Raw genomic sequence first — 12,838 nt, forward strand, 5'->3', positions numbered from 1 at the left:
GCAGGAACTACAAAGGTGACATCTCCTTCTATGCTATGGTTTTATAACCATTTGAACATTTCCCTTCCGGTGTAGAGTGTCATTTAACAAACAGATTTCAAAGTTGCACACTTGCCACTTGACATTTCTGTGCATTTTTTACAAACCTGCACCCATTTAGTATTTTATTAACCCGCTGAAGGGGCGGAAAGGTGCATTTAAAGGCATAGCAATATTTTGGTTATTATGGCAATACAACTTTTAAGTAATTTTAAACATACAAAAATGTTCACCGTCTATAAATAAATGTACTTATTTATCCGTAGCCTCTCTGAGTGAAACAATGTGATTTATATCAGAGCAGTTGAATGAATGAATGACATGCAGAGGATATTACACATCAAACTGCAGCTACATCTTATCTTTAGTTACCTAATGCTGTACAGAACACTGCCATCTTGGAAAATCCGTAGCAGCTTGTTATCAGTGGTGACCTCATGGAAATTGGCTCCTTTCTCGTTTGCAAAGAATAAATCAGGTTTCCAGATAGAATCCAACATGGATGGATCCAGATCAAGGGAGTCGTCTGGGTATTCGCTGTAGGCCAGGCGAGGGTCGTTCCATTTTTGCCGTAGAAATACATTGAGCCTGTAGTCCTGTGGAAGAACTCAGGGTAGTTAATGGAAAATATACCATCAGTGAAGGTTGTAGTACAGAAGGAGAGCTTAGAAATGGATCATTCTGTAGATTTGATGAAGTGATTTGAAAGGTTTCTGCGAATGCTCTGTTACTGCTCGCTATTGGAGTCCATTCTAACCATGATGGAACTTTGAACACTTTCTTTGAGGGAACATCACTTCAAAGTCCAAATCTACACTTGACAACATGACTTCACATTTTTTTGTTTAGCTGGACAACATCATGAAGTGGGGTGAGCTGTTTACAATGGTCAATTGTTCTTGAAGGATTTGAAACAGCCAAAGGGTTGATTGTAAGTAGATAAATGGGATTTTCTCAGAAAGTAATGGTGTACTGAAATGCCCCCTTGCATCACCATATTTGCAGCTGATTGAATAAGATGGTGTACTGTTTGTTCAACCATTGCAGCCATGTGCTGCTGGTGAGCAAAGGGTTGGCAATGCAAGCCATGTGAAGGACGCGTACAGAACACAATCCCTCCTGCCTGCAGCCAGCATACATGAGTAATTAAATTAGAATTCTAATCTCTGCAATTAATTCAGAATTCATCTTTGGGCTTTGCACATTGTTCCTCTCCTTGCTCGGTCACTTCATTTATCAGAATAAAAAGCATGCTTCACCAGCGCATACATTGACATCATTAGTGTTGTCGTACTCTGGGCTGTCCTGACTGAAGGTCTGACTCTCTGGGCCTCCCTCAGCCACCCTTAAACAGTTAACTGCTGTATTGTGCTGACCCAGCAGCTATAGCGCTGTAAATGCAGACTTGAGGACAGCCTTTTCGCCCTGAACCTCTCGTCCTCACTCCCATACCACTTTTCATCCATTTTCTCAATTTTTCATTTTAATTGCAGAGTGGACAGTTCATTATCAGCATGTCAGTGACCCATTGGTCTCTGAAGGTTGCACTGTTATGCTCCAGGAAACACAGAAATGAGGGAACGGCTTCAGCACTGAGTGAATTAGGAAAGAAGTCGGTGGGAAAGAAAGAGGATGTTTTCAAGATTTCTTCACAGGAGATACAGCTAAAACAATACAAACTGTGCGAGGAAAACATATGTGAAACATTTGAAATCTCCAAGGTCTTCTTACCATTGTAGTTTCTGTGATGGACCCAAAGCTGTTGATGAAAATATTACAGGTGACATTCACAGCTGGACCTAGGGGAATAAAACAGAGTGAATGTATACATGCTTCCCCTTAGATGGGATTCATGAGATCAAATCACATTAAACAAAACACTATTGTATTGTATATCTCTCTTGGATTTTTGTGATTTACTGCAGTTCTTTCATACATTTTTATCCAATACATTCATTGTGGCTGAAAATGCTGCTGTTGACAAATCTGCTCATTAAAGACACTAGGAGTGTTTTCTCAGGCCTTTTTTCCGGGGTAATTACAGCCAAAATAAATCTCATTTACACTTACTGAAAGCAACTTCAAAAACGTTTCAGGATTGGGATTGTTAAAAAGCACACATTTCCAAACCCAGACTTTTAAAATTTCTAGTAGCTCTTGCAATACTTTTAATAAATGTTTTTATGGTTGACTCAAATGACTTGGTTCAGGTAAGGTGTCTTGGTTTGATAATGAATAAGTCAGCAGTGACTTGAAGTAAGATATAAGATGTATGTACTCACTAAGATCGATCAAAACCATGACCCTTTTCTCACCTTAACCTTAAGTGTTGTTGTTGTTGCCTGAACACAGAGATTTTAAAGCTGTGAGGTCCACTACCCCAGAGGGACGTGTAGAGGGAGAGACGTGAGGCAAATATTCTGCGTGAGGTAAAATGGACAGGTGCGTGTTCTGAAACAAGTCAGTTTTTGTAGTTTGGCTCATTGATTTTTGCCTGCTCATCAACATGGTCAGCAGTTAGAGCAGCAGCAGCTGTGACACAAAGTTCATGGAGGCAATGAAGATACTTTAAAATCGTTGGCGCCCAATTGTTTTAAATGTGTGTCAAAAGAAAATTGTTCTCCTTGAATGAGTCATAACTCAGCCGAAATAATGTCAAGTTGTTTTTTTAATGTATTTTTACTGTCTTGTTTACATCCTGGTCTAATGTGCTTCAGCTAATTAGCTAGCTAAGCGTCAAACTGAATTTGCAAAGCAAAACAAAATGTATCAAATAAAAATGTCTCCCTTTTGGGCAGTTGTCTCGATTTTGTCTGAGAGCTGGGCCCACAGTGTCAGACTTTAAAATCCCCTGCCTAGACACATGCAGGACTCTCTCCCTATGACTTGCACTTTGTACAAAAAAGTAGCAATTCCTGTACTGGAAAAAAACATTACCAGTAAACATACTCCAGGCAGCAATTATGTTTCCTTCAAAACACAATTGCTGAGACAGCGTTGCAGTGTGCATGTGCTGCATGGTAATAGTATGTCTCTTAATTAAGCCAACATCAAAACAACAAAGTATCTAATTAACAGTTTGTGGCCCAGCTGTTAGGTTGAACTGTAACAGTACTGTGTGAAACCAAACAGAATGGAAATGTGGACAAGCTGATGCAATATTTATGTGATTCATATCAAAGTTTCTGACAGAACAGCATACAGCACATACACATGAGAAGCTGTTTAGCTTTCACAGCACAGGTCCACTGGTCTTTGTTTTTTCTAGAGCTTGTGCTGCTTTTGTTCAAATTTTCTTGAGGGCTTCTGTGATTATGCCATGGTATATACTCCACCTTTGAAGTTGGGTCTGATGCGGGCATCATATCCTGATGTTTTCCCCATGAGCTTGTCCAGGAAGTCAGAAGGCGACATCTGTGGTTTTGCCCTGCTGGGTGGCTTTATCTCCTCCTTACAGGAGCTCAGTCTGACAGGGAGGGAGAGAAAGGGGGAACAAATATGAAGAAAAAGAAAAGGGAGAAGATTTGCAAGACAGCAGAGGATTGCGTGCGTATGTATGAGAGGTAGCAGTGGGGGTGGTGGTAAAAAAAATAATGAGAATCCAACAGAGTGAGAAGCCAACAGTTATAACCAAGTCAGTCATCAGCAAAAAAATACCCAGCGGTGGATAAGGAAATGAGTGTGAAAAATGACGATGAATGGCTTGCCTCAGCTGGCAACTAAAAGATTACCTATTTCACATCATGTCTGACACTTATTGGTTGTTAGGCCCTTACTACACAGAAACAAAACAGAAGCAGAGGTAAACTTGTCCGTCTCCTGTGCTTTCTAGGACTCGTGGCTTAGCAGGGGTAAGGCTTGACAGATTGATGGCTCAATTGTAATGCTATGAATGTCACACCGGAGAGAGGAAGGAGTTGATACAAGCTCCAGTGAGGCTCAGGCAGCCACTGCCAGGAATAATCAAAAGGCCACAGTGAAAGTAAAGAGAGCGAGGAAGGGTTACAGAGAAAATATTACAAACTAAAGAAAGACGGAAGGAAACGTATAGGGAAACAAGAAAAACGCTCTATAAGGTTCATAATGAATTTGATTTGTCACTGGCCCCTGCTGCAGCACAGCTGATTGGACGCCATGCTTTTGATGCAATTGTTAACAGTTCACGATCTGTCATGATCTGAAACTCCGGAGTACAGATGGCTGGTTCAATCCCCTCCGAGGCACAGCTTTGCTGATGCCCTGTGTTCTCATGAGTGTGTGTAGCCACTGATCCAACAAATGTTACGGCCTCTTAGCTGTATTTAGAGTCACATAAACTGCATTGTCAGGGGCTAAAGGATCGAGGACTTTGTGGAGGGTATTTTTGGGACTTGAAGAGTAGCTGATCTGATCCTGAGAGATCTTCCACTTCCACAGGCTGCACAGAATGACATCACAGGAATAACCATGCCTGCAGAGCCAAGAGTAACCCTACTGGGCGACTCATCTATGATGAAAGTCAATAAAAGCAAACTCAAAGGTGTTAGAATAGCAGGAAGGGTGGGCTGATCTGGCATCTATGTGATTATTTTTTTTGTACAATAAAGATAATGTTGAAAGAAAATTGATTGCGAACTGACATACCTACATTTGAAGTGTCTATGCTCACCCATGATTTGTCAAGGCTTCCCAGTTTCAGATGGAAACCAGCAGGCGACTGTCAATTCCTCAGTGGTCTGAATCGATTTGATAACATAATTTTAATGGATTTGCAGCCATCTGGGTAAATCAATCAAGGCATAACTAAGAGTTAAGTGTTGTGTTGGCATAATTATACCGTAAGACCAGATGCAGCTGGTCGAGGTAGAGGCAGAGGAAGTTGCTCCTCCCCTATTTTTCATGTGATCTACGTGATCTCATTGGGAAGATGTAAACACAATGGAGACTGAAGTGGTGCAACGACTTGCTGTAGTAATGATTATGTCATAATGTTAGAATAAACAAAAGCAGAAGGCTAAACGAGTCCTGGTCGAGAAAATGTTTGGTGAGACGCGGTCAACAACGGTTGTTGTTCAGCGAGAACTGGATGTGAGATTATAATTTTTAATATCTGTCAACGATAGTATGCTAGCGAACTTTATCATCAAGGCTAGAATGTTTACCTGTTTCTGGGCAATTGACTATTGTGGTCTCTCTCAGAAAGTTTGGACTTCATGATCCATATTTGTACTCCTAAATATCAAACATTTGGGCAAATTTTATGGGCAGCCAAGAATCCTAATCCTCCAATAGTTTCCATCCCTGAAGCCACTAGTACTGTATGACTAAAAAATAACACAAGCACCGAGCACCTTTTGTTGATTTTCCCGGAGAAGCTGTGCACATATCTCAGTCTTTCTTACATTATAAAGCTCAACTCTCACTGGTCCCCTGACTCCACTCCACTGCTTCTGGCTAAAGTCCACTCTGTAGTGTTGCTCATTTTACAGTATATTGGTACTCCTTTCATCCTTCTCTCTCTCTCTCTACCGCTCACAAACCCAGTTACAAACTCACACAGGTACACAGGGAGATGGACTGATGGTCAGACTCTTATGCTGCTTGCAGTAAGCCATTGATAACAAACTGTCTCTCTTGGGTTGCGCTTGTTTTACAGATCAACAACAAACTATAAAACATCCTGTTTGGTCTCAAGTGTGATTTTCTCTGACAGCTGGTCACACACAAGCGTTCAGTGACAAATGATTGTGACAATAAACTCTGTAGTTTTCAAGATATATTGATAGAAGAATGGGTCTCTAACACAACTGCATGTTCAAGCAGAGATTTGTGAAAGCATTTTGACACAGCCGGCTGATGACTGATGACAGAAGTCCATTATGAAATTTATGGTGTGAAAATCATAAAAGGAGTTCCCTATACTCAAATAACTCAGTCTTACCAATACATAACAAGTCTAGCCCATAAGAAAAGGTTAATATCTACAATGTACTACATTTATGAGTCAGTACTTGAAGTCAAAACTATTAATCAACTCATACACTTCCACAGTAAACTCCAATAAAATGCAGCCTGAGTCTGCGGAGACATCTGTGTGAGTCCTTTGTGTTTGTTGATGCTAATACACAGTGATGAAACAACAGTATGAGATTCCTCAGCTATAGAAAAAGAATCGTGTTATTTCTATGACGCCTTTTGATACTGATCCAACACAATGGTCTTCATATAGTATGCATTCACAGAATATGATCAGATGTGGTCTGAAAATGTATTAAATCACTTTTTGATTAAGGCCTTTGTCATTGTTTCTATTTCACAACTGTTCTGATGACAATATTCTCTACATATGCCGCATTTTGTGGTTCTGACTGAGCAGATTAATGATGGAAAAGCGTTTATTTTGGAGCACAAATACACAAATTCATCATATTCAAGAACATCTGGCATTAATTATCCAACACATCTTGGGGTAAGCATAGCACAGGTTTCAGAAATGTCTTATTTCTTATTATATTAACTTTAATAACAAAAACAAACACATTTTTTGTTTTGTGCATAAAGACCATTTTTCTTGTATAATGCTACACAGACTGTTCAAGTCATAGTTTAAGAACTCGTTGTGGTGAGGTCTACAGCTGAACTTCTCACCCTGAGCTGTGGGACGTGCTGTGGATTTCTGCTTTCCCTCAGGCTTTACATCACCCTCGTGCATTATTAATTGGACTTCCTCTCTATTGTGTCATCAATGCTTCAACATTGGTTATCTTATATCCCCGAAAGGTGAGAGAAGAAACAGACCGAATCAGAAGATTTGGATCTTTAAGTGTTTGGTACACATCCGGAGTGATGACTCTTGTCAAAGGTTTTAAAAGCAGTGCAAGCAGTAAAAAATGGACGCCCTTCAAAAAGTACTTAATTGGTAAACAATACACTGTATATCTTATAGAATTGTTTTTGGATGTTAGGTCTTTTGAGGTTTATGTACTGTATAACAATGATTAAATGATATCTGCAGTTTCTAGTGACTATACAACTACACGTGTAACTGCAAGTGGTTCCTCAGAACCCTTCAAAGCTAAATTATGTGGTTCTTTGTCTGAGTGATTCAATTATTAAGATGCTCTTTGCTGACATTTAATGAGCGTGACCTTTTACTTCCCCCTACGTCCCTTTCCCTTTTGAGCATCCGTGCCAGACTGCTGTCGAGAATACATAACAACCCTTTCTTTCTTTTCTTCCACTATAGAGCATGTTTTGACTGTCACTCTTGTAAGGAAGTGACTTTATTTGGCTTTGACAGCAAAGCTGAGTCAAAGCTGGAATGCAATTGTATACACACACACTTTCAAGTACTAGAAAAACAGAAATGGTTATGCAAATGTAGAACTCAAACAGCTGCTGAGAAATCATTTAGTCTATTAAATTTCAGTACTTTTCTCTGAGGAGAAGCCTAAATAGACATTTAAAAAATGGTTTTATTTTTGCAGATACAGACATGGAAAGTAATCACCTAGACTTAAAGATTCAGTACTTCTGTTCTGGATGGCGTTTGTATGGCAGTTATTCATAATCCTGTGCTCACATAAACATGTGCAGTCTACAGCTGTGAGCAGGAAACACTGTCATGACAAACCTGTCAGGACTCTGCTTTCAGCAGATCAACCATAGGAAGCTACTGTCTGAGCAACTCATTGGAAGAGATACTCTGCATTTGATTACCGTTCCATCACACCTGACTTTAAGCAAACATTTCAGTCAGCCATTCATTTTAATCAAAGTATGTGTACACATGACCAACGGTTCAGGAAAACAGCATGTAGTCATTTTCTGCAAACATGGATGCATGGCCATGGTTGCCTTGTTGTGATTGATGTTGCATTTGCGATAGGATTCAAGATTTTCAAGGGAATTACCTTTTTTTTTGCATTATTATCATTCATATTTTCATTTCACATATGTTCAACCCTACAGATCCTACAGATATTGGGCTCTTGTAGCTCGTTCGAGATGCAAAGTTGGTAAATAGATCCTGTAAATCAATTTTAGCCACTGATCATCCACAAGCTTCCATTAATTAAATATTATCGAATGCTGAATTTCCATGGCCAGCTCAGGCAAGGAATGAGACGCAGCATTACTGCTACCCGTTTCCAGTGTACTGCATCATTTAGTTACAGGGAATGTATAACCATACACAGTAAAAGAAAAGAAGCTGGAGCTGTCATTCTGTATACAGTATATTACATACAGCTCAAATGTATGAGTACACAAATGGACTGGGGAGAGGGGAGAGGGGATGCAAGGTCAGTAAGAGTCCAACATTTCTTTACATCTGCAACCTTGTTTCTCTTAAAACATAAAGCCTAGGTATGTAGTTCAAATATGGATGGACCTGAATGCTACATTTCCTTTTAGATGTAGGTAAATATATAAAGTATTTTCAGTCCACAAGACTGTCTGATTGGTTTTGCACTTAGAAACCACAATAAGCATTTTTGTCTGCAAGTTATCATCTTATTCTGTTTAACCTCATTGTGCGTCAGATTACATAGTAACCAATGCAAATCATCTTTAATTAGATGGGATTCTGCCCATGGAGTGCAAATATATTCTTTTAATTGCTTTTTTCATTAAAAAGCTGGTGATCAGAAAAGCACATCATATCGCTGTATGGCTGTTCTGTGGTTTCCTACAAAGAAGCACTGGGGGATATCAGGCCCATTAGACATCCATGCATGAACATATTAACTTTTTTATTTCCATTAGCGTAATGGGAAACAGAACAAAACTGCTCTTGCCGCCTGTTGAAACACATTGCTCTAATTTCCTACTTCTTTAATTGCCCTTGACATCCACTTGAGCCTTACGTGTTGCTCTAATAGAAGGGCTCTCACCTTGAGGTTCAATGCAGGGCTTTTAGACAATCAACACAACTTTCTATCAGGCCCACCAAACCATACAAATTGACTCCAATGCCAGTGACAGATCTCTAATTAGCAGTACATTCAACCACAGTATGCTTCATGGTAATACATTGACATGTCATTTTTTGTCTTTAAATGAGCTGTGCAGTCTTCAGTCTTCACACTACTGTATGTGATGGCCTATGGCTACTACTGTCCCCTTTTGATCAATAGGCTCATAAGGGAATGGGATTTGGAGCACACTGCAATTTACCCTCGCACATCTATCTTCAATGACATGCCCACTGTCAATCCTGCACAGTGACACCTCTAGGTATGGAAACATAGATATATGCAAAGCTTTCTACAGTAGAAACCTTCTCACTGAGCCACTAAACCACAGCTGGATGTCCAGTGATGGAGACATGGATTTGTGAGGATGGAAAACATACTTAAACCCAAAAAGACATACTGATGCATTACATTACACTTTCTGTATCTCAACAATAAGACGGAGTTCACTAGGAGGTGAAATGGTGTGCAGATTAAGTATGCAGTACAGAGGTCTCCTTTGCAGATTACTCTAAATTGTTCCATGGTTTTATGACTGTCATGGGAGAAGCCTACAGGGCATACATGCATATTCAATCTACACTAGATAAAATGCAAGATGGATGGATTTGAAATGACTCCTGAATTTATCAGAGAGTTCATTTTTGCATATGACCTCCATCTGTAGAGCAATATCTGACATTATGCAGAAGGACGTTGGCAAACAAAAGACTGTTAATATACTGATTAGAGTAAACAAATGATGTACCTACTATATTTTTGCTTTGTCTACAAATCTTTCTCTCAATACTTTTTGACTTGGGTAAATTAAAAAATGTCAAATCTATACTTTGGATTTTTAAAAAGGCAAATAAAATGCATGAAACATCTTTAGGGACAATTTCCAGCTGCAGATTCAGTGCGCGTTCAAGTATCTACGGCACCAGTGCGGTGTATGTGGAATCAATTCAAAACAAATTACAGCATCCATGTTCATCGTAATGAGGCAACATGTCAGCCAGTGTAACGATGTGGCTCATTAATGGGTTTTTAACCGTTTCTGGACAACAAAGAAGGTCTATGGTACAAAGGAATACTATTTCAGGCTGTGGATACTCATTCATTACTTATTAGTAGGATCAATGTATCGTTGGTTTTGGTCTTTTATGGGTTCTGTTGAATGTTCAGAGTATGAAAAAGAATAGGTGTTTACGTATAATACTGTATATTATACTTCAGGAACCTTATCACTACTTTTATACAGCTGAGTATATGTGTGTATCAAAGGGTTAGCCAGCTGAAAAATAAAGATAGTTGGTGGATTAGGCTACTTTAAATAGTGTCAGGACTTATTCCCATTAGATATTGTGGTGTTTACTGGGCTTGCTTTCAATACCATCCCTGTCTTTGAACTATTTCTATTCTCCTCTGTGTTATCTTTGATCTTTTGTTTTGTAGTAAAGCATAATTAGTTCAGCCGTGAGCCAATGCTAATGGTGGAATCCACTTCTTGTTAAAGGTATATTTTGCTCAATGCAAACCCCAGGGTTTAATGATTTAGATAAAACCATGCTAACACAGAGAAAATCGCAACTCTGTGCCATTGCTCATGCGTTTTAATTTGTAATGCAATCTTTAATCTTGTTAGAGTGAGGCTTGACATCTCTGGAGTACTCAGCAGAAATGATGTTTCTAGGCTTGTTCCACAGCAATGACAAGGGAACAATGAGCTGTGGCTTGATGACAGATTTATGCTCACGATGGTCCGTTTCTACTACGCTGAACTCCAACTACCACCCCGGGCTTTTCCCATGCAATCTAATCTCCTGCCCTCAAATACATCCTAGTCTAGGTCCAACACTTTCTCCAATTCCTAATTGCTACATCTGCTGTCAAGATGTCACACGAGAATGAATTGTTCCGCCTACACATTATCTAGCAAATATTCTTTGAGCTCAAAAGAAAATGTTCTTACTTTTAAAACATGAGAATGTAAGGAACTTCATTTCAATTTCTTATAGACACATGTAGAAATGTCAGATCCATGAGAGTTCACTGTATGCTTACTGTACTTGAATACCAGAATTGTAGAAGTGTTTCATTGCGCTTCAATCCTTGAAACACACGTAAATGGAGCCCTTAGTGCATCTCATTGTGCTCCATACACCACATCTGTACAGACACTGGAGATGGAACAGAGAGGGAATGGCTATTTATTGTGGATTTAACTCAATCACTCAGAAAACTCCCAGAAGAGTAATAAAGGGAAGTGGAGAAATGTCCTCTGACGTGTGGGCCATCAACTTGATGACAACCAATTGTGCTCATTTTGACAATCAACTGTCAAAAGCTGATTATCATGGTCAACAGCTTCCCAATTATTTAAGATATAACTTTTTTTATTAAGCCACCTGGATTTGAATAAGAAAAGGTATGCATGTATCTTTGTCTGTCCTTCGATTTTCTAGACAAACGTTCACTCGATTGACTTCACACTTGGTGGATGTATTGCAGCGGACACAAGAGAAGCGCAGTTTTCAGTACGAGCTCTTGAGATCTACGGGACATATTTATTCGTAGTGCGTTATGTACAAACTGTGTGGTGTATTGAGAGGGCACTCCTGTAAACTGTTACGCCAACGGCATGCTGGGTTCAATTCACTCTGCGTCGCTCGCTACAATATCACCATCGCTGGATCTACGGGACATATTGATTAGTAACTTTCTCGACAACCGTTCAACTGATCAACTTCACACTTAGGGGGTGTTTTGCTCAGGATCCAAGGTCCTGTCACTTGTGAAGTTGTTTTGATGAGCGGTTCTCGAGAAATATGCAATACGGGGGCCAAGTAATCGGCCCAGTTCCGAACAGGAATTGCATTAGTGATATAAAATGTTTATTCTTATTTCAAACCCACAGTTATCTGTTACCTTTGATTAAAACTCAAGCAATGTTGTTTAAATGACAGCCCCCTTTCCAACTAATCATGAGCATTAAACTTTGAAGGAGAAATATGTATTTAACTGCACATGGAGTGTTGAGTATTTACCTCCCGTTAGCTGTTCCCCAAAGATAAATCAAACAAATAAATGGTTTCCAACAGTCTCAGTTTAAATGGCAATCTTAGTGACAAACCCTGATGAACTGACCTTTTCCCCTTAAGGGCGATGAATCTAGCATAGAGTGTGCTGAGACCTACCCATCTTCCAGATGTCTCTCCAAGCCTCTCTGTATTCAGGCCACCTTTTCCACGTCAAAGATCTGATATCAGCACGGATTGCCTCCTGTCACTCTGTGAAACAGAGCTCGCAGGATTTCTGATAGAGAGAAGGGACTATACTGACTGCAAAAGATTGTTGATGTGCCTGCTTAGGGGCTTGAGATGAACTGTGGCTTTATCCTCACACAGTAGTCGGCTGCTCACCACGTTAACTTTAGGTTTGTTTTGTCATGTTGCAAGTCACTGTAAAGCTCTACGATAATTGTCCATTTTGTTCTCATGAATCAAACACACAATACAACACATCTACCTTCATGCAAATAGAACCATGCCTACATATGTTTATACATCTCTCTTCTTAACATCTACACATTTAACACTTATTTTGCTTTCTTTAAGCTATCATAGCAGATGCATGCCAATTTATGTTGCCTGTTATGAACCTTGCTGTGAGCAGAAATGTTCACATGCAGGGGGAATAAACACTAAGATCAAAGCAGGATGTTTTTCTCTCATCTTCTCCATGTACGGAAGTCAAGGTAATGAAATGCAGCGACTAGAGAAGTAAGATTGGATTTTTTAGATGCAACTAAACTGAGCTGGATGGTAATTCCATGACACAATGTCGCACTATGCAGTGTGTAT

At 39.6% G+C, this 12,838-nt stretch overlaps 1 protein-coding gene across 2 annotated transcripts in view; it reads right to left on the bottom strand.

The window, feature by feature from the left end:
* Positions 1 to 12,838, bottom strand: part of glra4a (glycine receptor, alpha 4a) — a 41,259-nt gene that overhangs the window by 13,359 nt on the left and 15,062 nt on the right. For both annotated transcript variants that reach the window (XM_029441444.1, XM_029441443.1), the window contains exons 2-4: positions 3,375 to 3,505; positions 1,771 to 1,838; positions 412 to 635 (exon numbers count right to left, since the gene is read on the bottom strand). In XM_029441444.1, coding sequence (XP_029297304.1) covers positions 412 to 635; positions 1,771 to 1,838; positions 3,375 to 3,505 — 423 coding nt within the window. The remainder of the gene's footprint in view (positions 1 to 411; positions 636 to 1,770; positions 1,839 to 3,374; positions 3,506 to 12,838) is intronic.

Source organism: Cottoperca gobio, chromosome 10 (assembly GCF_900634415.1).
Source record: "Cottoperca gobio chromosome 10, fCotGob3.1, whole genome shotgun sequence".
Taxonomy (NCBI): domain Eukaryota; kingdom Metazoa; phylum Chordata; class Actinopteri; order Perciformes; family Bovichtidae; genus Cottoperca; species Cottoperca gobio.